Source organism: Pituophis catenifer, unplaced genomic scaffold (assembly GCF_029215685.1).
Source record: "Pituophis catenifer annectens isolate HBS135680 unplaced genomic scaffold, rPitCat1.0.hap2 SCAF_13, whole genome shotgun sequence".
Classification (NCBI taxonomy): Eukaryota; Metazoa; Chordata; class Lepidosauria; order Squamata; family Colubridae; genus Pituophis; species Pituophis catenifer.
In genome coordinates, this window is record NW_027256893.1 from 10,679,771 (window position 1) to 10,705,335 (window position 25,565).

A 25,565-nucleotide genomic window follows, 5' to 3' on the forward strand; every position below is an offset into this window, starting at 1 on the left:
TCCTGATGCATTTGCTAGCCAAATTAATTGTTAGCTACTCCTAACATTAGACTCCCGACAGAGTTTTCCTGCCACATTTTAAACCCATTGCGAATTAAAGATACCTCGATGAGGAAGTCTCCTACAAATCTAAATAGGGAGCGAACAATGTAAGGAAAAGAGTTAGCCTTTAGAGACAGGGTGTAGGTGGGAATCATCTACAGATGTTCATAAATGTTCTTGGCCATCACCCCTATTCTGAGTGTTCAGGAACAACACAGGATCTCCGATCCTGAACTCCCTTCACCAAATACTTAGATGTCTGGATTAAATTTTAATTGGTTAGATTTCATTTAGATTGCAATCTAGTATCAGATGGTGCCAATCAGGGAAACGGGCACTCTGGATGAAGATAAAAAGAGAAATCTAGCTGAACGTCATCGACATAAAGTTTTGACCCAACCCTGTACAATTCCTGCTGCTCCCAGCAGACATACTAAGACATTAAATAATAGAATAATAGAGTAACAGAGTTGGAAGTCTTCTAGTCCAATTCAAACTTTGATACTGAAGTGGCCCCCCAGGATTACTGCCCTTAGGTATGCTACTATTTGAGTAATAGGAGTAAAACCAGGGGTGAAATGCTACCGGTTCGGACTGGTTCGGAGAACTGGTAGTGGTGGCAGCTTGAGGCTCTGCCCACCTCTCTGGATGTCATTACTTCCTGGTTTTAACCAGGAAGTAATCTGTTTTTGACCTCTGCACATGCGCAGAAGGCTTTGCCCATGTGCAGGGGGTCCAAGCGCGCATGTGAGCACGCACTTCCGAACCGGTAGGGAAGGTAAGTAGATTTCACCCCTGAGTAAAACCATGACAGAATCACAACCCCCAGTCTTGACTTTAAAAATGGATCATATTAAAAGCCGCTGTGATAACCAGGATGCTTCTCATAAAAAAAAAATTAAGCACTATCTTATTGAATCAAATTATCTATAAAGGTAATGGTAAAGGTTCCCCTCGCACATGTGTGCTACTCGTTCCCGACTCTAGGGGGTGGTGCTCATCTCCGTTTCAAAGCCAAAGAGCCAGCGCTGTCCGAAGACGTCTCTGTGGTCATGTGGCCGGCATGACTCAATGCCAAAGGTGCACAGAATGCTGTTACCTTCCCGCCAAAGGTGGTCCCTATTTTTCTACTTGCATTCTTTTACGTGCTTTCGAACTGCTAGGTAGGCAGAAGCTGGGACAAGTAACGGGAGCTCACCCTGTTACGCGGCACTAGGGATCTGAACCGCTGAACTGCTGATCTTTCAATTGACAAGATCAGCATTTTAGCCACTAAGCCACTGCATCCCTAAATTATCTCTAGTAATATCTATATCTGTCAATCTTTTTGTGATGACAATGTGGATTCCTGGTAACTGCTTGAACAAGTCCCTGCAGTTTTGTTGGCAAGATTTCAGAAGTGGTTTGCCATTGCCTCTTTCCTAGGACTGAGAGAAAGTGACTGGCTTAAGGTTTTCCAGTTGGGTTTATACCTAAAATGGGACTGAAGCTCATAGTCTCCAGATTTCTAACCTTATACCTTAACCACTGCACCAAACTTCCTCTTCCTCTTTATATTTAATCTACATCAACATCTATCTTTACACCATCTAAATCTATGTTTCACAATCTGGAAATGTAGTTAATAATCAACCACTTTTGAATGTTTTGTAGTCTGTATTGTGACATAGGCTAGCTCCATATGAGGATGTGGATGAGAAGCATTCCCTTTAATAATAATAATAAAAAACCCTCGTATGTTACGTTACATCTGCCTGATTTCTCAATTCTGGGTCTTGCAATAAATCAGAAAGCCAAGCTATTAGTTTTTCTGAATGGATATACAGTATACTGCTGGACTAGGTCATGAATATCCATGTTGGAGTTCTCCCAGAATTCATAGACTGAAATAGAAACTGGCTAATAGAACTGGAAAACGTATCATTCTTCCAATTTTTCTTTTTTCCTTTTCCCATCCCAAACCACACGATTTGCTGTACAAGTAGTCAATAGCAAACTACTCAGATGTTATATGTTCAGTGTCTGTGGACATGGACACCCCCCCTTTTTTGGGGGGGGAAATAACAATTGACTTTATTTTAGATCATTTCCCCCACATGTGATCTCCCCCTCCACTTCCATATAGATTTTTCAAGTCTGAATGTCTTGACTTTTAAAAGTGTTAATTAATCTTGATTTTTATTTTTCTCCCATGAAACGTTTCCTTATTCGTTCTCTTTTACATTCTACATCCCTCTATAGATTTAGTCCAGTTGATATTGGCAGTGGACCATGTTTCTGTCCATTAAATCCATCTTCAAAACAAAGACATAATTGGAATTCACACTTTAACCTTTCACAGATTCATCAAATAGGGAGGCTTGGATATTAAAATACTGATATTATAGCTTTTATTTTTCTCGAGGAAGTAGCTAAATCCGACGGTTTTATAAAACAATTAAAAAGAAAAATACAATGGAAATAAATTATACTTACAGTAGTGGCCAAAATTGTGGAAACCTTTTGGGAAAAGTGTATTTTTGAGGTTTGATGGCTAATAACACCACTTTTTTGGGGGGAGAGTTTCAAGATAATCCTATTCCACTGCTGGAATGGCCTACGAATAGCCCAGACCTTAACCCGATTGAAAATCTATGGAGTTGACTAAAGAAACTTGTTTGTTAGAAGCGACCCAGCAATAAAACCCAGTTAATAGAAGCCATCATTCAATCATGGTTTTACATTAGAACAGCTGCAGAACTAAAAGGCTTGGTTCACTCCATGGGAAGACGTTGTAAGGCCGTCATTCATGCTAAAGGTTACCCAACTAAGAATTAACTGACGTGATAATTTTTGTATATCTCATTTTTTCTACATGTTTCACTTTTCTTCTTTATACTGTAACTGTTATTCTAATAGCAAAGCCTTCATAAAAGTTATTGCACTACATTCTTGATTATTGTATCTTGTCTTTTTATGTATACTGAGAGCATATACACCAAAGACAAATTCCTTGTGTGTCCAATCACACTTGACCAATAAAGAACTCTCTTCTCTTCTCTTCTCTTCTCTTCTCTTCTCTTCTCTTCTCTTCTCTTCTCTTCTCTTCTCTTCTCTTCTCTTTCCATTGATATATAATTTTATGGTACAACTCCCCCCAAAAAGTGGTGTTTTAGAAAATACACTTTTCCCCAAAAGGTTTCCACAATTTTGGACACCACTGTACATGTTACCCTTTACCTAAGATTTAGTGGATTTTTTTGTCAATTCATTCATGAATAATAGAAACAAAAATTATGAATCAACGTATGTGAAAGAGATGAGAAAGAGACTTGTCCCTAATTTAAAGTGATTGTGTTCACAGAAACTTCCATTGTTTGCATTTTGGTTATAAATGATCAGAAATGTCTTTGGCAAAACCTTGTTGTTGATGTTTTACGTGGCTTTTTTTTTAAAAAAAAAAAAATCTGTTGTATCAATGCATATACATTAAACACTCTTAACGCATTAATTTCAAATTTATTATCACTAAAATCTTAACGTTTTTTCTTTTCCTTTTCCTTTTTTTTTTTTTTTTGCTTTAATTTATATGCCGTCCTTCTCCAGAGACTCAGGGCGGCTTACAATGCGTTAAGCAATAGCCTTCATACTTTTGTATATTTATACAAAGTCAGCTTATTGCCCCCACAATCTGGGTCCTCATTTCACCTACCTTTAAAGGATGGAAGGCTGAGTCAACCTTGAGCCTGGCGAGATTTGAACTTGCAGTAATTGCAAGCAGCAGATGTTAATCACAGTGCTTTAGTCCACTTACTACAGGCTTCTTCAGTTCTTCTGTATCATCTGAGATGGACAAGAGTGAATAAAAAAGGATCTCACTCCAAAGCAGGAACATATAACAATCCATATACTTAATTGAATTATAGTAACACGTCAAGACCTGAGATCACAATTTTCATTGACAGGAAAATATCATAGTTGACTGCTGTAGCTCCCTATAGAGCAGGGGTCGGCAACTTTAAACACTCAAAAGAGCCATTTGGACCTGTTTCCCACAGAAAAGAAAACACTGGGAGCCACAAAACCCTTTTGACTTCTAAAATGAAGATAACACTGCATATATCATTTTTTACATTTATGCTATGTATAAATAAATGATAGTGTGTCGCATTTATGAAATCAATGAACTGCTACAGAGAAAACAATTTTTTATTTCTGCATGCAACAAAAACATTTTGAACTCCAAAAAAGAAAGAAAGAAAGAAAGAAAGAAAAAGAAAGAAAGAAAGAAAGAAAGAAAGAAAAAAGATGGGTTGAAAAGCTCAATAAATCACGTGCCAGTTGGTGGTTGTGACACATATTTTGAGCCACAGGGAGCCACAGCAGAAGGATGAAAGAGCCACATGCGGCTCCAGAGCCACCGGTTGCAGACCCTTGCTATAGAGTTTATTGCAGTAACCTAACCAGAAGGCAATCAAGGCCATTTGACAGATGCCAAAAATTGGTTTTAAACAGTTTGGGGTTTTAATTTGTCTGGGCCAAAACTATTTAATTTGATTTTAATTCTACTTTTAAATTTTGTATGTATGTGTTTTATTGTTTGGCTGTGCACCGCCCTGAGTCCTTCGGGAGTAGGGCGGTATAGAAATCAAATCAAATCAAATCAATTAATAAAATAAATAAATAATAAAGCCTTTCTCCAGGAAGAGCCACAACTGAAAATGGGTAGACCCCTGCCTCCTATTAGTTGCCTAATATGTTCACAATTGACACCTGTCTAATTACATGGTCATTATGAAAAAGACCGATGTGGGTAGTCCACAAAATGAGCCGGTTGTACTTCCTTTTATGAACAGGGAGCTAGTGGGCAAAGCCAGGCAATAGGCTGTGTTTCCTTTTTCATTTGTACCAAATTCCTAGGATGAAAGTTTAATAGGAACCCAACTGCAGGAGAAGAGACGATGGGTGAAACCAGTGGTGAAATGCAAACTTTGTTGCTACCAGTTCTGTGGGCGTGGCTTGGTGGGAGGTCATGTGACTGGGTGGGCGTGGCCAACTAAGTAAAAAAAAGGTTCTGACAATCACAGCTGTATTGTGTGATCGTCAGAACTTTTTTTTAAAAAAAAATGTTAAAGCATTTTTTTACTACCTATTCGCCCGAACCGGTAGTTTAAAAATGCTTTAAAAGAGTTTTTTTAAAAAAGGTTCCAACGATCGCGCGGCACAGCTGTGATTGTCGGAACCTTTTTTAAAAAAACTTTTTTAAAGCATTTTTTTTACTACCGGTTCACATGAACCGGAGCAAACCGGTAGCATTTCACCCCTGGTGAAAACTCATTAAAGGGAGATCCAACCGAAATTAAGAAGAAATTTTCTATCAGTGGGAACAACTAATCGGTGAAATGAATTGCCTTCTGAATTTATGGGTGCTCCATCATTTTTTCCCCCTTCTTATGATGATTAGGTGCTGTTACAAGGGAAAAATCCTGGCATTTTGTGGAGGTATACCTTATCTAAGGTGAATAATGAGAACAAGATATTCACAAAAAGACATAGCTACTCATGGGTGATGGTGCAGTCAGATTGCTCAGCGACCTGTGGTAGGGGTGAGTATGCCAAATTTGCTCAGAATATGCCTTCCCTTTTTCTATTTATTTAGGACTGTTCAAACTGGCCCACTCCCATCTCTTCTCTGCCTCCCGAGTCCCAGCTGATCAGGAGGAAATGGGGATTTTGCAGTAACCTTTCCCTGGAGTGGGGAGGGAATGGAGATTTTACAGTATCCTTCCCCTGCCACACCCACCAAGCCATGCCATGCCCACCAAGTCACACCCACAGAACCGGTAGTAAAAATTTTTGAAACCCACCACTGATGTTGAGTAAGGACCACCTCCTGTATTTCAGCCATACAGTCTTCCCTGTATGTAGTTCAACTCTTTATACCGAGAGACAAAATTTTCTAACAAGTCTTTCACTAAGATACCTTCAGAATTTTCATAGATTGAGGCAGAAAATCTCTTACCTTTTTTTTCAGAGAATATGATTTGCCAAAAAGAGCTGAATGGAAGTATATTAAGCATTTGTTCCTTTTTTTTTTCTTAGGAGCAGATGTGTTGGCTGCCTCAGAAACCCCTATAGGTTTGAATGTGTTAGAGAAAGTATTTTTAGAGACCAAGCTTACATTTTATTGACAATATAAAGAACTAGGCTAAAATACACACAAAGACTATCCAAGAAATTTGGAGTAGGAACACCCTCAGGTTTCAAGGAACTCTAAATGCATTTAGTATTATCATAAAACCAGCATTACATGTTTGTATTATTATCTTTTTAAAAAAATAATTTTTATTAAACAGTTTTTTTAAAAAAACAAACAAAAACAGATATTTACATCTTCTTTTCAACATCTTCACATCAGTAATCCATATTTATACATTTTCTCTTTCTTATCTTAATATATCTTTTATACATATATTTCTAGTATATGATATATATATATATATACCGTTATAATATATGCTATTAATCTAAATATTTTATTTACATTTAACATAAACAGGTACCTAATTTCCTTTCCACAGTTTTTATATCTTCCCATTTGTTTCCATATTCCTCTGCCTAATTTAACCATTGTTTAGTTTTCCTTTGTCCCCCCCTTTCCCCCCTTCTCTTCCAACCATTTATACCATTTCTCTCAGACTAAGTAATATTCTGTTTCATCTTTTTCTTGTATCTCCTTTGTGAGCTTATCCATTTCCGCACACTCCATAATTTTTCTAATCACATTGTCTTCTGATGGTATGTCATTGTTTTTCCAGTTTTGGGCAAAAACTTAAAACAAGGTTTACGTATTTACTTATTGGAGTCTATTGGATTTCTCAGAGGATATTTTATAAAGGCTGATTGTTGTCAGTCTTTGGTTTGAGATGCAGCCAATACACTGGAGGTATCTACTAGATTGATAGCAACCCCCCCCCCAGCATTCCCCCATCCATCTTTTAATATACTTGTATCTATATCTATCTATCTATCCCTACCTACCTACCTATCTATCTATCTATCTATCTATCATCTATCTATCTATCTATCTATCTATCTATCTATCTATCTATCTATCTATCTATCCATCCATCCATCCATCCATCCATCCATCCATCCATCCATCCATCCATCCATCCTATCTATCTATCTATCTATCTATCTATCTATCTATCTATCTATCTATCTATCTCCCCCCTCTATCTCTATCTCTATCTCTATCTCTATCTCTATCTCTATCTCTATCTCTATCTCTATCTCTATCTCTATCTCTATCTCTATCTCTATCTCTATCTCTATCTCTGTCTGTCTATCTATCTATCTATCTATCTATCTATCTATCTATCCCTCCCTCCTTCCCTCCCCCTCCGTCCCTCCCTCCCTCCCTACATCTGTCCATCTGTCCATCCATCCATCCATCCATCCATCCATCCATCCATCCCTCTACCTTGATCTATCTATCTATCTATCTATCTATCTATCTATCTATCTATCTATCTATCTATCTAGTATAAATCAAAGCAGAGGAATTATATTTCTAGTTCCTGGAATTTGCAGACTGCTTTTTTGTTTTCCTTCCTGCCTCTTGGTCTTCTGTTTTTGAATTCCTTCTGACAAAGCTGATTTCCTCAATCAGTTTTACTCCCCTCCTGTTAGCTCATAAAATCAGGAGTTTCAAGAATGTCCATTGTTAGTAATATTAAAAACAGTTCCCTGTGAGAAAGCCCGTAGCTGTTGGCATTAGGTTTACAGCCAAAGACCACATTTAGGGGGAAAAAAAAAAACTTTCTGGGATTGCTAGTATTGTCTTTAACTTGGAGATAGGCATTTTGTATCTTTGGCTCTGTCACTCTTTGTTCCCCATGTAACTTTTCTATTGCTTTCTTTCTTTTATTAAAAGATTATTTTAATGAAAAGGCAGGCATGCATCAACACTTCCTCCTACTTGATAGGGAGAAATACTTTTACGTCTAGATATTGGATACAATTATGAGGTCAGGTTGTGCTTCTCACAAAGTGTTATCATGTGGGGGCTTGCCTCTTCATCAAATTGATCCATGATGGATATGGCCAATTACAACGTATCCATTTACCAGAAGACAAGTTAATGAGATTGCTCCTCAGGGTTCCCTCTAGAATATTTGTGGCCACTCTAGCATGCCTTTATAACGTTTCTAAACAAGTAATCAGAAACCTAGCATTTATATTTTTTTTAAGAATGCCTCTGAGGCCTCTTAGAAGCATTGTTGGAAGTACCAGTCTGGCTTGGCTTTGCACCATGGGACCTGTGTTGGTATAACATTTTGACATTTGAAGAACAAAAATGAAGAATCAGCAAGCTTGAGAATGGGATTCATTAGGACAATGTTATCTACCACTATCTAAATAATGAGAATGGGGAAAAAATAGGCATGAAGAAAGAACTAGACCAATGGTATCAACACATTAACACTCAAATATCAACACACTTTATATTTTTGCGAGAATTATTTAGTATATTCTGTATTTCCTTTAAATTGTCTTTTTTTGTTCTTTACAAAATTCCTTGCAGGGCATTTGATAGCCAAAGCTGTGTGTTTACAGGATCATCAAACCCGTGTAAATTCTTCGTTTTGTGGCCCAAGGACAAAACCTTTAACAGAAACAATGATTTGCAATGCAAATCCTTGCCCAGCCTAGTAAGTATAGACTTTTACTTTAGCTGACAATCTTCCCAAATATGACTAGAGTTTAAAGTTGATTGTGGGATAGAGTTAAATGATATATACATTTATATAATAATAAATTAATAATCTAATATTGACAACAGATTGGCTTGAAATGTCTACTCACAAAATATGTCAGTCGGGTAAACCATGGTTTGCTGACTTTCTAGATGTTAGTGCAGCATTTGACACAATAAACAGGAGGAAACTGTTATGGAGGAAACCCATTGCCCTCAAAATGGAGCTCGATCAAAGCCCTTCTTTGAGAGGGAGGTTTGGGCTCAATGGAGCCACAAGAAGAAGGATTGATATTTACCAAGGAAGAAGAGAAGGGTGGATATTTGAACCCTTGTTCAAATTGGATATTGATGACTTACCAGGACTAAGGAAGGCTCCTGAAGTACTTATGTCTAATATGCTAAATACAAATTGCTACACACTGGTTTACACTGGTAACACTTTATTTTTTATCATACTCATAAATTGGATTGTATTGGTTAAGAAAACCTGGCTCCTGTTGCCATAATAATTTCCAATTATTGATAAATCAGAGTCAAACTCATGTTATTTGAAAATGACCTCATAGCCATAGATGACTGTCTGATAACTGTGCTGCTTGCACAGACGAGCAGTGGAGCAAAAAGCTTGAATTCTGATTCAGATTGTAACAGCTGAATCTCAGTAGGCATAGTCTGAGCAAACTTTCCTTCCTAGATTGTCTCTGCATTGAAGAAACTAGAGTACAATACAATGACCGATACAATACAACACAATACAACATAATACAAGTAAGATGTTGAGACTCTAGAAAGAGTGAAGAGAAGAGCAACAAAGATGATAAATGATCTGAAGGCTAAAACATATGATGAATGGTTGCAGGAACTAGGTTTGTCCAGTCTAATGAAGAGAACGACTATGGGTGACATGATAGCCGTCTTCCAATATCTGACCCTGTTTCCCCGAAAATAAGACAACCCCTGATAATAAGCCTAATTGGGCTTTTGAGCGCATGTGCTAAAATAAGCCCTCCCCCAAAAAATAAGCTCTCCCCAAAAATATTTAAACGCAGAGCTGAAAATCAGGTAAGACGGCAAGTGAAATTCAGTGAAATTGGACAACTGCAGACCAGATGAAGAAAGCTCTGAATTCTTATAGAGGTTTTGGAGAAATCACCAGAATGATCCATGCTTCAAGATACCCAATAAAGCGAATCAGGGGAGCTGCTCTGTTTTCCCATTTGTAAATTCAGCATCACTGTACAGTGAATATTTGCCCAGTCCTATTTAGGGGCACAGTGGCTCAGTGGCTAAGATGCTGAGCTTGTCGATCGAAAGGTCAGCAGTTCAGCGGTTCAAATCCCCAGTGCCGCGTAACAGGGTGAGCTCCCGTTACTTGTCCCAGCTTCTGCCAACCTAGCAGTTTGAAAGCACATAAAAAATGCAAATAGAAAAATAGGGACCACCTTTGGTGGGAAGGTAACAGCATTCCATGCACCTTTGGTGTTGAGTCATGCCGGCCACATGACCATGGAGACATCTTCAGACAGCTCTGGCTCTTCGGCTTTGAAATGGAGATGAGCACTGCCCCCTAGAGTCGGGAACGACTATGTGCGAGGGGAACTTTTACCTTTACCTTATTTATGTGGTAATTGTTCTGCATCTTCCACAAATTATTACTTGAGAGTCTCCACTGATGGCATTTCTACACTGCACACAAATTCCTAGTCACAATGTTCCTTCCTGTCATCATGATCCACACTTTCTGAGCCATATTGGATCTTTCAATGACTTTCCGGGGGGAGGTGTCCTCTAAAATCAACCAGAGTAGGTGTAAAGAGTGGTGGAGATTATTGTTAATACTTAACATTACCATTAAAACAAATTAACCTGATGACTTCCAATTCTGTGGCATCACCAACCTAGGGCTCATTGGCATTCTTACATTCTGCTCCTCTGTAATAAGGAGTCTGGAGCTGACACATATGCACATGTACGCTCACACACACACACACACACACACATACACACACACACACACTGCAGGAGATGTAGAGGAAACCGTAAGAGAATCACAAAAAGGCAGAGATAAGGTTTAATTAGGGTAACGTATCATGTGATAGTTTTAGCAATTTTATTGCCTTGCTTTGAGCCATGCCATTGTCTGACAACTAATTTGAGATAATCTCCCTAGCCAAGGATTCTGTTTGGGTGTGACTAATCTTCTGCCAAAGGCTTATTTCTGTACCCTGGGCTCTGCTTTTTTTCAGAGAGAAAAGCCTTCCATTAAGTTTCCTTCAGCTTTCCCTGTAGATGTTTGTGTTTTGCCTTTTAATTGTGGCTGGAAGCTTCTAAAACGTAGCATTTATTTTAATTGGCGAAAGAACCACACAAGTAGCTATCGTGGCATGCCTCGGCTAGGGTGCCAAATGCAAGCTGTACTTTGCAGCTGGTGGATGAATCTTAAGTGTATCATTAGAAGATACTGTTTTCCAACTGTGATGTTTTGGAGACAAGGCTGGCTTGTTCAGCTCTGTTGGCCACAGAAAGGGAAGCAGGTCAAGGAAAGGCTTTAGTTAGAACTAAATTATTTTACATCCTTTGAAATCCATGTACTACATCTACTGCATCTCTGCCATGTACATTTCATAATTTTATTTTGCTTCCATGCAGTTAACACATCATGGAGGCAGGCTTCTTTCCCAGTTTCAAGGGTATCGTCAGGGTTCCAAATAGCACCCCAAATAAAAGAAGACTCCGAGGCTTGGAGTTCCTCAAAGTTCCATTTTATTAGAGATGTTATATTGGCACATCTGGGAAAACCCAAATCTGAAAGCTTCCAGGTTTTCCCCACCCAAATGAAAGTCCAAGTCCCTGCCCAGCACCCACATATGTCCATCACATGGTCTAATCAAGACACCGTTCCAACTACAGATGCCTCCCAGTTCCAACCTTCCAGGTGCAGGGCAAGATGACCTTGACTCTCTGAGAAAGGAATGTTGTTATGACTATGTATAACCTGTGCTCCATACAATCCCTCCTCCCAATTTCCCACGGTAGTAAATGTGGCAGGCCTGAAGGCCCAATGCAAAAGATGGCTTCCAGGCCTGGCAGGTACAATGTACCTATAGATAGGGGAATGGTTGTAGGTCATGGCTTGTAATAGGACTGAAGAAGTCCTTCAGGAGTGAGCATTTCAAATGAAGTCTGGGAAGAGTTTTGCCAAGGCAAGCGGGTTTTAGTAGTGTCCCTTAATTCTGAGGCATGTCAGGTTTGCCTGCATAAGCAGCGTTAATAATGTAAGGATTCAATTTTATTTTATTTTTTTAAAATAATTTTTATTAAACAGTTTTGTTATTTTTTTGAAAACAAAAAATAATCTTTTACCATTTTTTCTTTTCAACAATTTCGCATCGATAGACATTTCTTACTTATCCATTTTTTTCTCCCTTATTTCAATTTACCCTTTATACATATAATTCTAATATTGATTTATTTACATATAAATAACAGTGTACACAATTTCGTTTCTACAAATCTGCATCTTTTCTGTTTCCTCTTATTAGTTATTGCATTTCCACTCCTATATCTTCCTCATTTGCTCTTTCCTTGCCTTTTATCTCTCTCCTAACCATTCATACCATTTCTCCCACACTATATAATATTCTGTTTCCTCTTTTTCTTGTATTTCCTTTGTAAGTTTGAACATTTCTGCACATTCCAAAACTTTTCTAATAAATTATCTTCGGTTGGTATATTGTTATTTTTTCCAATTTTGTGCATATATTATACGGATTCAATTTTAATTGGCTTAACTTTCTCATTTTGCCCTGAGGCTGAAAAACGCTAACATTTTCAGCATACAGACATAAAACATTCATATCAGAATCCTTAGACTAATGTGCAACAATCAGTGTCACTATCTAAATTATTTACCTTAACATCCATGGATGGAATCTCTAGTAAGAATACAAAATTCATGCAAACCAGATAAAATGGGAAGGGGAGACAGTGAAGTAAAATAATACAAATATGAATTTGAGTGGGATCTGTTCAGCCCATTTTATATAATTGTTTTCTTTATTCTTTATGATTTGTTCTCCTAATTCGCTTTGTTCTCCACCCCATTCTCAACCCACTGAGTGTTTTACAACAATTATGAAAAAAATATATATATACAAACCATTTACAATTGGAAGTAGTTTGAATTCAAAACAGTTTGCATATCTTTAGAATAGGTAATTTTTACATCATATATCTAATATGATTCAAGTATTTCCTGAGAGCAAAATTCTAAAGCACTGGAGCTGAAGATCACAATGATTGCATTTATAGTGAAAAAAAATGCATTTCAAGTAAAACCTCCATTCAATGACCTCCTTTTAATGGACTTTGAATGCAACAGGCTAAATTTGCATTTAAAATTTACCCCCAGAAAATAATGAAGTCCTTTGTTTCTGAAGTCTATCCAAACAATTAATGTTATTTACATCATTTCTGTAATGACCTAATTGTTGTTTTCATCATTTGCACTAATTATCTGTGTAATGACATAATTGATGTTTTATCTAATTTTCATCAGATTATTTAATTTGATGCAAGTGGCATCAAATATATGAAAACATCAAGCATGCCATTATGCAAATATCATGTACTGCTTCAATTACATGCATTCAGATTGAAAAGACATTTGGGCTTAATGGACATTCCCCCCCCCAAAAAAAAAATGGCTTGTTAAATTAAAGTTATAGTGTATTTTTTTTCCTGTCTTTTCCTGTCCCAACAGATTTCTCCTCCTTTTTGAACAGAGCATATAAAATAGAATATAAACTAGAGAAAACTATATGTAGGTACTTTTATTTGGCTCCTTGATTGAATAATTTTGCTAATTAAAAACATAGCCCAGGAATAATTTTAAATCAGTGTTTAGCACCTTCATTATTCCCTCTTCAGCTGGAAAAAAATTTATTTATTTATTTATTTACTTACTTAATTTAATTTAATTTTATTATTTAATTTTATTTCATTTTATTTTATTTTATTTTATTTGTCTAGAATATATAAAATTACAGATAAAAGTATAAACATGATTATGAATACATGAAATGTATAAACATGATTATGAATACAGGATAAGGATATGAATAAATGGGGACAGTAGGACAAGGATGGTAGGCATGTTGGTGCGCTTATGCACGCCCCTTACAGGCCTCTTAGGAATGGTGGAAGGTCAACAGTAGACAGTCTAAGATTAAAGTTTTGGGGGGTCTGAGGAACAAGCCATAGAGTCAGGTAGTGTATTCCAGGCATTGACCACTCTGTTACTGTAGTCGTATTTTCTGCAGTCTAGTTTGGAGTGGTTTATCTTAAATTTGTATCTATTGTCTGCTCGTGTGTTGTGGTTGTAGCTGAAATAGTCATTGAGAGGTAGGGCATTGTAACAGATGATTTTATGTACTACGCTTAGGTCAGACCGAAGGCAGCGTAGTTCTAAATTGTCTAAGTTTTCTAAAATTGCCCATGTGGAGATGATATCTACAGCTTCAACCTCTGCTTCAGAATCAGAATACATGTATCTCAACCAGACATTGTGGTAGTAGACAAGGAACAAAAAACAAACAAATAGCAGTAGTGATAGAAGTAGCGGTGTTAAGTGACAGCAATTTCAGGAAGAAGGTGTATGAGAATCTGGAGAAGTCCCAGGCCCTGATGGAAGAACTGGGGAGGATGTTGAAAATAAAGTGATCCCAGTGGTGGTAGGAGCAACTGAGGCTGGGACACCTAAGCTGGGAAAATGGCTCCAACAGATCCCAAGAACATCAGAGCTCTCTATCCAGAAGAGTGTTCCAGTGTTAGGAATAGCTAAGATTATGCACAGAACCCTCAAATTCCCAGGACTCTGGTAGAAGACCTGCAACTGAGGAAGACTTATATTACTACTGTGTTTTCCCGAAAATAAGACTGGGTCTTATATTAATTTTTGCTCCAAAAGACTCATCAGGGTGTATTTTCTGGTGAGGTCTTATTTTGGGGAAAATACTAAATGCACCCATCTGTCTGACAATCTTAACTGAGGCTTTTGGGGGGGGAGGCGGTTAGGGCTTATATTACGAGCATCCTGAAAAATCATACTAGGACTTATTTTCCGATTGGGTCCTATTTTGGGGGAAATAAGGAAATTACCCTTATTCAGGGAAATAAGGATCACAAGGGGGATATGTCATATATGTCTATATATTTTTCAGTTGGTCAGCAGGTGAATGGAGCATTTGCAGCCAGTCCTGTGGTGGAGGACAGCAAAGCCGTCATATCCAATGTGTTCAGAAAAAGGCTTTTCATAAGGAAGAGATTGTGGCTCACGCTCTCTGCCCAGTAACCACTCCGGCACAAATACAGGCATGTAATAACCAGGACTGCCCACCGGAATGGAATCCTGGGCCTTGGTCACAGGTAATTTTTTTTTAAAGTTGCCACAATCTTGTTTTGAGTCTAAAGAAAAATGGCCGGGAGTCAATCAGCATATAATCTGAGAAGAATGGACTGTCCATGTGGACATGGGCAGGGCAGGGTGCATAGGTGGGGAAGAGCGCATGGGCGGGGGGCACTTGCATTGCATTTTGGTGGTTTGGGCATACACGTGTGCATTCGTGCGAGTGCACATTCTTTGGGCACTTGGCACCAAAAAGGTTAACCATCACTGGTATAAGGGTCTTCTGTTCAAAATAAAAGTAAAGATAAAGGTTCCCCTTGCACATATGTGCTAGTCGTTCGTGACTAAGGGGCGGTGCTCATCTCCATTTCAAAGCCAAAGAGCCAGCGCTGTCCGAAGACCTCTCTGTGGTCATGTGGCCAGCATGACTAAATGACAAAGGCGCACGGAATACTGTTACCTTCCCACCAAAGGTGGTCCCTATTTTTCTCCTTGCATTTTTTACGTGCTTTCGAACTGCTAGGTTGGCAGAAGCTGGGACAAGTAACAGGAGCTCATCCTGTTACGTGACACTAGGGATTCAAACCGCTGAACTGCCGACCTTTCGATCAACAAGCTCTTAGCCAGTGAGCTACTGCATTAACATATGTTAGGTGGGTCAAAATTAGATCAGAATGCCTTAGTGCCAAACCAATAGTCATTTAAAGGGTAAAACCAGCACTCTGAATTATACTAAGTAGCCTACAGAAAGCCACTGGATGGCCTGAAGCATGTGATCAGATTGTTCTGTAGTTCCACCTAGTTTTCCATTGGCACTTTATGGTTCCAGATGGTCTTCATAAGTAGCTCCGTACAGAGCTCATTGCAGCAGTCGAGAAAAATGGTGATAAGAGCTTGTGCTACCTTCACACTTCCTGAATGCTCCAGGTAGTGGAATGGGACAACTTCATGCAGCCAACTCACCATGGCCCACTCACCGTGGGACAAATTTCTGCGGAACAATCCAACAATTCAAATTAAGTATTTACAATAATTTTTTTAAAGTATTTTAATTTTTGGCATATACATTTCATTTTATCCATGGCAAGTTTCCCCAGTTGGCTGAAGTGAGTTGGCCATGCTGAGTTGTCCTAGACCCCCAGGTAGGGTGACAAATGACACAAAAATGTGGGCAAAATTAAACTTCCCATAGCAGAGTACTAAGAAAGAATAAAAATATAAAAATAAGGTAGAGATAGCTTGTTTTTTGTTATTATTTTTATTGTACAATTTTCTTGGTTATGTATACAAATTTCTATATTCACAAAACAGTATACCATCTGGGTACAATCTCTACAATCTCTATTGAATACAGAAAGTAAATCTTATAGACACAGTAGTTGTAACTATTATCCTCAATATCTATTCAACTTCATCTTCACTTATCCTTGTTGAAAATTGTGTGTTATTTGATTAGGCTCTCTGTTCAATTTTATCTATAATCCATTAATAATATCAAACATCATAAACATCAAGCAAACATCACATTTATAACCATTATCTTACAAATAATCCTAAAGTTTACTGATCTTAATTATTCAATGTTCATTATTCAATTACACAAATTACTTCACTTTTGTTTATCTGTCTAGATTTCTAACTTCTGCTATTTTATACCCATTAAAAGAATAGTTCCCAAATTAAAAAAAGGAATCTTTTCCCCATTTCTAATTTCTATCTTTATACTAATTCTTTTTAAATATATTTTATTAAACAGTTTTATTTAAAACAAACAAAAACAGATACTTACAACTTCTTATTTTCAACAGTTTCGCATCAGTAATCCATATTTATACATTTTCTCTTTTTTCTCTTATTATATCTTTTATACATATATTTCTAATATATCATATATATATCATTATAATATATTATATTATTCTAATTATTTTATTTACATTTGACATAAACTTTCTATATTTCTCCACCTCATTTAACCATTATTTAGTCTTCCTTTGTCCTTTTTCCCCCTTTCCTCCAACCATTTATACCATCTCTCCCAGACTAGAAAGCTTTTCTTGTACAGTATCTCCTTCATGAGCTTAACCATTTCCACACACTCCATAATTTTTCTAATCACATTGTCTTCTAATGGTATATCTTTATACTAATTCTCAATGGTATAGCTCCTGCGTTAAGCAGTATTTTGCATTTAAGAGATAGCTATTATTAATTACTTCACTAAGCACATGTAAATTCACTTTTCCAAAGTAGGCATTCAATTTTCAGTGATGATCAGCAGCACACAGCAAAATGAAGGATGTATTTTCCCCCCTCCCCTTTAGATAATGTATCATTTCAAGCCACCTAATATCATAATATAGTAAAAAAAAAAAAAAAACCTGCTCTTAAAAGCAGAGTTGGTAGCATAGGGCCTCAGGCAAATTCCAATATGTACACACAGACACCCTTTTTTTGAAAGATATGAAATCTCTAGCAGCCTTTTCACTAGAGTGAAACAAAGTCTTGCTGTTTTGTACACTTGCCAAGACAGACGTATCACAGATTTCATTTAAGCGAATACGCTATTGCAAAAAAAAAAAAAATCTTTCAGCCTCTTCTGGAAAGAAAAAAAAAAAAAAAAGAGAGAGAGGGTTGGGGGAGCCCCAGCTATGAAAGCACCCCCTGTCAAATTCTTTCTCTTAATGAGCATTCTTTAAGACTGGAGAGTATTAACTTACTTTTCTGAAACACATCGCTTCATCTATCATTAGCCCGAGTTATAGGCTAGAAGTGACTAGCAAAATAAAATAAAATAAAAAAAAAGATGTTTGGTGTTTGGAATACAGTAGAGATTGCAGGACGAAGATGAAGTGGCTTTTTTTTTTTTTTTTTTTTGCAAAATGCAATCAAAAAGTCAGCTTTCGGAGAGCTTGTGGATGAATCAAAGGGCTGTCGGTGGCTCTAAACTGGTAGCTAATTCCTGCCAAATACTTGCAAAAGCCGCCTAATTGCTGGAGTATATTGAGTGGGGTGGAAATGGTCGACACTCTCCTTGTTTAAGAAAAGCCCATGAAATGATGACTACCTAAGAATATATAATTTGATCTGGCCTGATAGATAACTAAATAGGTAGATAGAATGTGAGCATAGCTTTAAGATCCACGATGAAGTTAAGGGATCCTGGTTTTAGGCATTGTAAACTACTACAATAAAAGAGATGTGGCGGCTCAGTGGCTAAGACACTGAGCTTGTCAATCGAAAGGTCAGCAGTTCAGTGGTTCAAATCCCTAGTGCCGCATAACAGGGTGAGTTCCTGTTACTTGTCCCAGCTTCTGCCAACCTAGCAGTTCGAAAGCACATAAAAAATGCAAGTAGAAAAATAGGAATCACCTTTGGTGGGAAGGTAACAGCATTCCGTGCGCCTTTGGTGTTGAGTCATGCCGGCCACATGACCACGGAGACATCTTTGGACAGTGCTGGCTCTTCAGCTTTGAAACAGAGATAAGTATCGCCCCCTAGAGTTGGGAACGACTAGCACATATGTGCGAGGGGAACCTTTACTTTTACCTTAAATTACTACAGTTGTCGAAGAAACAGAAAAGTAGGATGGAAATAAAATAAATAAATAAATAAATAAATAGCTGCACTGGAAATCTTTCTGGGAACTTAATATGTTGGATTTCGTCCTGGAGGGAAGATCGGAGGTTATATATGTAGCATATAACTCAGAACAGGATGAAATTTATTTGGTTTATTGCCCTATGACAGGAGAACAGGCTCAGTTTTAAAGGTCACTAACATCAGACTTTCTCCCAATCCCATAAAGTGTTCCAAAACCTGTGGACGAGGAATAATGAAACGTGAGGTTTCCTGCAAAAGTGTAGGAACATCCATCTTAAAAATTGTGCCAGAGAGTTTGTGCAATGGTGAAACCAAGCCAGAAATGCAACAGGCCTGCGTGTTGGGACGATGCCCTAAAAATGAGCGTCTTCAATGGGTGATCTCTGCTTGGAGTGAGGTAAAGTAATGATGCTTCTTTGAGTCATGTAATAAAACCTGTCTATAAAACACAACATGAATAATATACAATAATACATAACCTGTTGTTAAAAATGTCCCATCCACCCCCGTTTTTATAGATTTAAGAATCTTGGAACTTTGCTAGATATAATTTAAGACTTGGTCCATTGTAAATATTAGGAGTTATCAAGAAAAGCCTCAGGGTTTATTTTCTTATTTCTCATTATTCTTTCACTAAGAAGCTCCTTACAATCTAATAGATAAAGGCAAACAGAAGAAGCACTCTATTTAACAAAGACTTGTGACATTAAATTTTTGGGGAATAAACAGCTGAAGCAAATGAATGCAAAACATGGAAAATGCAACTTGCTGTCATCATCAGTAAAGACATCAAGTAGGATGTGTTAGAGAGTCATTTGCAGTGGTAAAATTCAGCTGGCTCTATCTGGTTGCACAATCTGGTAGTGCCAGTGGCGGGAGGCTCTGCCCACCCGCCTGGATGTCATCATGTCCTGTTTTTGACCCTCTGCACATGCACAGAAGGCTCTGCACAGAAGTGGGTTTCAGCAAGTTCTGACCAGTTCTGGAGAACCGGTAGCGGAAATTTTGAGTAGTTCGGAGGACCAGTAGCAAAAATTCTGACTGGCCCTGCCCCCATCTATTCTCTGCCTCCCAAGTCCCAGCTGATTGAGAGGAAATGGGGATTTTGTAGTAACCTTCCCCTTGAGTGGGGTAGGAATGGAGATTTTACAGCATCCTTCCCCTGCCACCCCCCACCAAGCCACACCCACAGAACCGGTAGTAAATTTTTTTGAATCCCATCACTGGCTCTGCGCATGCGTGGAGGAGGCGTGCGCGCTCACATTTGCAAACCGGTAGTGAAGGTAAGTGAATACCACCCTTAGTCATTTGGGATAGTGATTAAAAGCACTGGGTTAGTGAGTTCTAGTCCTGCCATAGGTACCTAGTCGCGTGGATAGCTTTGGACCAGTGACACTCTCTCAGTCCTAGAAACAAGGTCATAACAAACCGCTTCTGAAAATGTCACCGAAATACCCTGCAGGGACTTGCCCACTCAATTGCCAGAAGACAAGACTGACCCGAAGGCACACATGAGGATCTTGTCCAAGCTTTTAATGCTCATCTACAGAAATATCCAAACATAGCATTGTTTTTAGGGAAAGAGAGGAAAAAAAAAACCCAAGTATTGGTCGAAGAAGCCATGATTACTGTGTGTATCTGCAAAACTGTTAGAGGTACGATACTGGTTGACTTAATAAATTGGAGCTTGCCATGTGAACGGAGTTTGTGTAAACAAAATGGGTGTGATTTTATCAATAGTATGACCTGATGTGAACAGGGGTGGGCTGCCGGGGGTTCGCAGGGGTTTGGGAGAACCTCTAGCTAAGATTCTGTGCAGTTCGGAGAATCCCCAAATCCCACTCCTGGCTGGCCCTGCCCACCCCACCCCTCCCAGGAGTCCCCACGCGGCCTGTTTTAGATGCAAGTGAGTGCAAGGCATGCGTGGAGGCTCAGGGAGAGTGAAAAACGGGCCTACTGGAAGTTTGGGAAGGCCGGAAGTGGGGGCCTCCAGAGCCTGGGGAGACCGTTTTCACCCTCCCAGAGGCTCGATAAAAGACTCTAGGGCCCGGGGAGGGCAAAAATGCCTCCTCCCCTGCCGAGGTGCAGGAGGCTGACTAGGCCATGCCCATTATGGCCACGCCCACCCAACAACCAGGCAGAGAACCCCTTGCTAAAAATTTTGAAGCCTACCCCTGGATGTGAGGTATTTGAAAATATCCAGTGGTCTTAATCACCAGAAATAGACATACCTTTGGAATCAGATACATGTACCATTGGGCAGCTGAAGAGCCATTGTGGGCTTTATTTAATATGTCAAGAGCCACATCCCAAAAATTGATGAGGCCAGAACACAAAGGGAGCCTCATTGGTAGGGATTGTAAGGATAAATAGGTTCCCCCAGCTTCTGAAAGAATTCATATTGCTACTTGTCTCCACAAAAAGTCCAATTTTGGAAGGATCTGTAGACTTGGAATGTGTCTGGTAGTGGGCTGTGTATGTTTTGCAAACCAGCTTTAAATGAACCTCTGTACGTCTTTTATTGTCCCCAGTGTTCCTCTACCTGTGGGCCAGGAAGTAGGAGGCGAGAAATGCAGTGCATTGAGAAAAGTATTGGTGGCAAATTGATCACTTTCCCATTGCGCCGCTGTCGAAATCTGAAGAAGCCAAGCATTGATTTGGAAGAAGTATGCCACCAAGGACCATGTCCTATGCATCCTCTGTACAATAGGATATCAGGGTGGTATTCTTCACCTTGGCAGCAGGTAAGGATGTTCAGATGCAGACTAAGAGGCTATGAATATGCAAGTCATTGAACTTACTGGGAAATAAAGAGCTAAATGTATCATCATTGTGCAAGGGCCAACGTGTTGTAGTTGTTGTTAGTTGCGAAGTCGTGTCCGACCCATTGCGACCCCATGGACAACATTCCTCCAGGCCTTCCTGTCTTCTACCATCCTCTGGAGTCCATTTAAGCTCACGCCTACTGCTTCAATGACTCCATCCAGCCACCTCATTCTCTGTCGTCCCTTTTTTCTTTTGCCCTCAATCGTTCCCAGCATTGGGCTCTTCTCCGGTGAGTTCTTTTTAGGTGGTGGGTCAATCTTTGGAAAAAGGACCTGTGGGTGCTTCTCTCTCCAGGAAGGGAATAATAATTAAAAGCAATAAGCATATAAGATGATACATAAGAATCAACTTAATGTCTATTTGGATCAATCTTGTCTTTTCTACAACCACCATGGGATGCCTCCAGGAGGCCCATAGGTAGATCTGGAGACAAGACTTTTTCCCCACAATTTTTAACTTCTATCTAATGGTAATAAAATCAAGCTAGTCTCATGATGTCCTGCTTTATGACTATCACAACTAATGACCATGGTAAGCATACTTCATTGCCATCGTAATTTGTGGATTACGTGTAATTATACCGTTTCCCCAAAAATAAGACCCAACTTGAAAATAAGGCCTAGCATGATTTTTCAGGATGCTCGTAATATAAGCCCTACTCCAAAAATTAGCCCCAGTTAAGATCATCAGCAGACAGAGGTGTTTAGTACTGTATTTCCCCCCAAAATAAGACCTAATTGGAAAATAAGCCATAATGTGTCTTTTGGAGCAAAAAATTATATAAGACCCGGTCTTATTTGGGGGGAAACACGGTACTAGTGAGCTAAGTCAGTTGTTGCAATTGAAGATTGTCCCTTAGTTCACCAAATCCTTGCAGTTGTAATCCTGTGCATTTTGTGCTTTTTCCCAACACATTCTTCAAAAACTTGCACTGTACTTGAACCATTTAGGTTTTCAGACACAATTCAAGGACCAACAAAAAGCTGTCTGGATTTCCCTAACTACTATGATGTCTGGATTAGTGTGTTGCCTTGCAAACACATTTCTGTGTTTTGGAACTGATTACATTGCAGGGTCACCTGTCTCTAAGATTCATTTGACAGACCATAGAGGATGCTCAGGTTTAATAATCTGATGGAAATGATTGTATTTGTCTTGTGGACACAGTGTTGGTAGACAAATTCACATACATCACCAGCGCTTCAGGGAATTCCTTCTAGGTAGACTTGTAATAACTCATTATTTGTTCCTGCGTAGAATAGCAGAGCAAGTTCCTCAAATTTCCTAACTGCCCATGGCAATATAAATTCCAACAAAGAAGCAAAGAAGAAGTAATTTAAAGCGTGCTTATCTCTCAGCACTTCTCTGCAAGTTCAGCCTAGTTGACGGGTTTTCAGATTTGGCAGTGAGCAAAAGCAGATGAGGAGTTTTTGGGGCAGCAGACAGTTTGCCCACAAAAGGTTATTCTCTGCTATCAAGTGACTCTAGATGAAAGAGGTTAAAAAGATGTTAAAAGGCCACTTAATGTACTTCTGTATATTTGGAGTTCTGATGTCAAGAGAGAAGATAATATTGAACCAGATTGAACAAAACTCTAGTGCTTGAGGGGCTCTAAGACGAAGAAGAAAGCTCAACCTATTCTACAAAGCACCAGAGGGGCAGGCAAGAAGTAACGGGATGGAAGATCATGAAAAAGAACTCTAACCTACAACTAAGGAGAAATCAATGAGAATAATTAATCAATGAAATGGCTTCATTCCAGAAGTTGTGCTGCTCCATCTCTGGAGGTTTTAAAGAAGAGACAGGATAGCTATTTGCCTGGAATGATATAGGGTCTCCTGCTATTCCAACAGGTGGTTGGAATAGAAGACCTCCAAGGTCCCTTGCAACCCTATTATTAACCCTATTCTACCCTGTTTTCCCCAAAATAAGACATCCCCTGATAATAAGCCCAATCGGGCTTTTGAGCGCATGGCAATAAGGCCAAGCGCTTATTTCAGGGTTCAAAAAAATGTAAGACGGTTTTATTTTCGGGGAAACACGGTATGTTGAATATGCTGAATAGGGACGTGGTAGCTGAGCTTGTCGATCGAAAGGTCAGCATTTCAGAGGTTTGAATCCCTAGTGCCGTGTAATGGGGTGAGCTCCCGTTCCTTGTCCCAGCTTCTGCCAACCTAGCAGTTTGAAAGCACGTAAAAATTGCAAATAGAAAAATAGGGACCACCTTTAGTGGGAAGGTAACAGCATTCCGTGCGCCTTTGGTGTTTAGTCATGCCGGGCACATGATCACGGAGACGTCTTTGGACAGCTGGCTCTTCGGCTCTTCGGCTTTGAAACAGAGCATCGCCCCCTAGAATTGGGAATGACTAGCACATATGTGCGAGGGGAACCTTTACCTTTACCTTATATTGAATGTTCCAATGAGAGCAAGTGTAGTACAATGTTGCATTGGAGTAATAGAAACTAGATTGAAGTCTCTAGATTTCAACTAGAAACTATGCTAAGTGGAAAAAAATGTCTTAATAGCAGTTATAATAATTAAGTCCGTAGAGGAAAAAAAATGGGTACTAATGCCAAAGTAGGTATATCTTACTAAATAACTTCATATGTTCATCAAAAAATATCAATGATAGAGCACAGCATCTACAACCTAAAACAAACTGTTAATGAACTGGAATCAACTTTAATATAAACTGGAATCACTGACAATAAATAGACATAGGAATGGAGAGTAACTTCTATGGCAACTATTTGTTCTTTTTTAAAAAAATAAGTATTAAAATGTTCCTTGGTTCAGCCAAAATAGCTTGATAGCTTTGGAGATAGTCATAATCTCTATAAAGAGATCATTAAAAAGAGAAGAGTTTATTAAAGTTGTTCATTGTATATAAGTTGTAGCTTTCCTTGGAGAAGGTCAAAATGACATAAATGTGTCTTCCTTTCACTTTATTTTCATAACAGCCACTCTATGGAGTTTATGAGCAAGGAGAAACTAAATGGCCCAAATTCATCCTGTGAACTCAACTGCTGTATAGGGAACTTTCAATTGTATTTGCAGGTAAAACCTGCAACTTCATGCAGAAAGATTATAGGTAGTCTTCAATTTACAAGCATTTGTTTCGTGGCCCTTCAAAGTTACAATAGCGCTATACAAAACATGACTTATGACCATTTTTCACACTTACAACAGTTGTAGCATCCCCATGGTCACGTGATTAAAATTCGGGCACTTGGCAACTGACATGCATTGATGACAATCGCAACTACCCCCAGAGTTAATCTGACTACCATTTGTAATCTTCCCAGATGGCTTTTGACCAGCAGAGTCAATGGAGGGAAGCCAGATTTGCTTTAACAACTGCATGATTAATTTTATCTATTTATTTGTTTGTTTGTTTGTCAGTCAAGTACAAGGAAACAAGTAGCAGTATAGACATAAACATGGACACATGAATTTTTTTGGGGCACAAATAAATGGATATAAATAAGCAAAACATAGCCATAAAAACATAAAATGGGTACATATAAATGGGAACAGTAGGACAGGGATGGTAGGCATTCTGGTGCGCTTATGCATGCCCTCTTAGGGACCTCTTAAGAAACATGAAAGGTCCACGGTAGACAGTTTAAGGAAAAAGGTATGGGGATTAGCAAGACTAACAACAGGATCAGGTAGGGTGTTCCAGACATTTCCTACTCTATTGCAGAAGTCATATTGCCTACAATCAAGATTAGAGTGAATTACATTGAGTTTGAATCTATTGATAGCCCTTGTGTTATTACGGTTGAAATAAAAGGATTCATTAACAGGTAGGGCATTATGGTAAATAATCTTATGTAGTAAGCTTATGTTGGAACGTAGATGGCATAGTTCAAGGCTATCCAGGCGCAAAATTTCAAGCCTGGTGGTATAGGGAATTTTATTTTGAGCAGAGGAGGTGAGTT

The 25,565-nt window shown here is 38.7% G+C and overlaps 1 protein-coding gene across 2 annotated transcripts in view; it reads left to right on the top strand.

Moving 5' to 3' along the window:
• ADAMTS18 (ADAM metallopeptidase with thrombospondin type 1 motif 18) overlaps positions 1–25,565 on the top strand; it is a 98,614-nt gene that overhangs the window by 68,733 nt on the left and 4,316 nt on the right. For both annotated transcript variants that reach the window (XM_070952820.1, XM_070952821.1), the window contains 5 exons: positions 5,486–5,627; positions 8,612–8,738; positions 15,007–15,211; positions 19,000–19,191; positions 21,326–21,538. In XM_070952820.1, the coding sequence (XP_070808921.1) occupies positions 5,486–5,627; positions 8,612–8,738; positions 15,007–15,211; positions 19,000–19,191; positions 21,326–21,538 (879 nt within the window). The remainder of the gene's footprint in view (positions 1–5,485; positions 5,628–8,611; positions 8,739–15,006; positions 15,212–18,999; positions 19,192–21,325; positions 21,539–25,565) is intronic.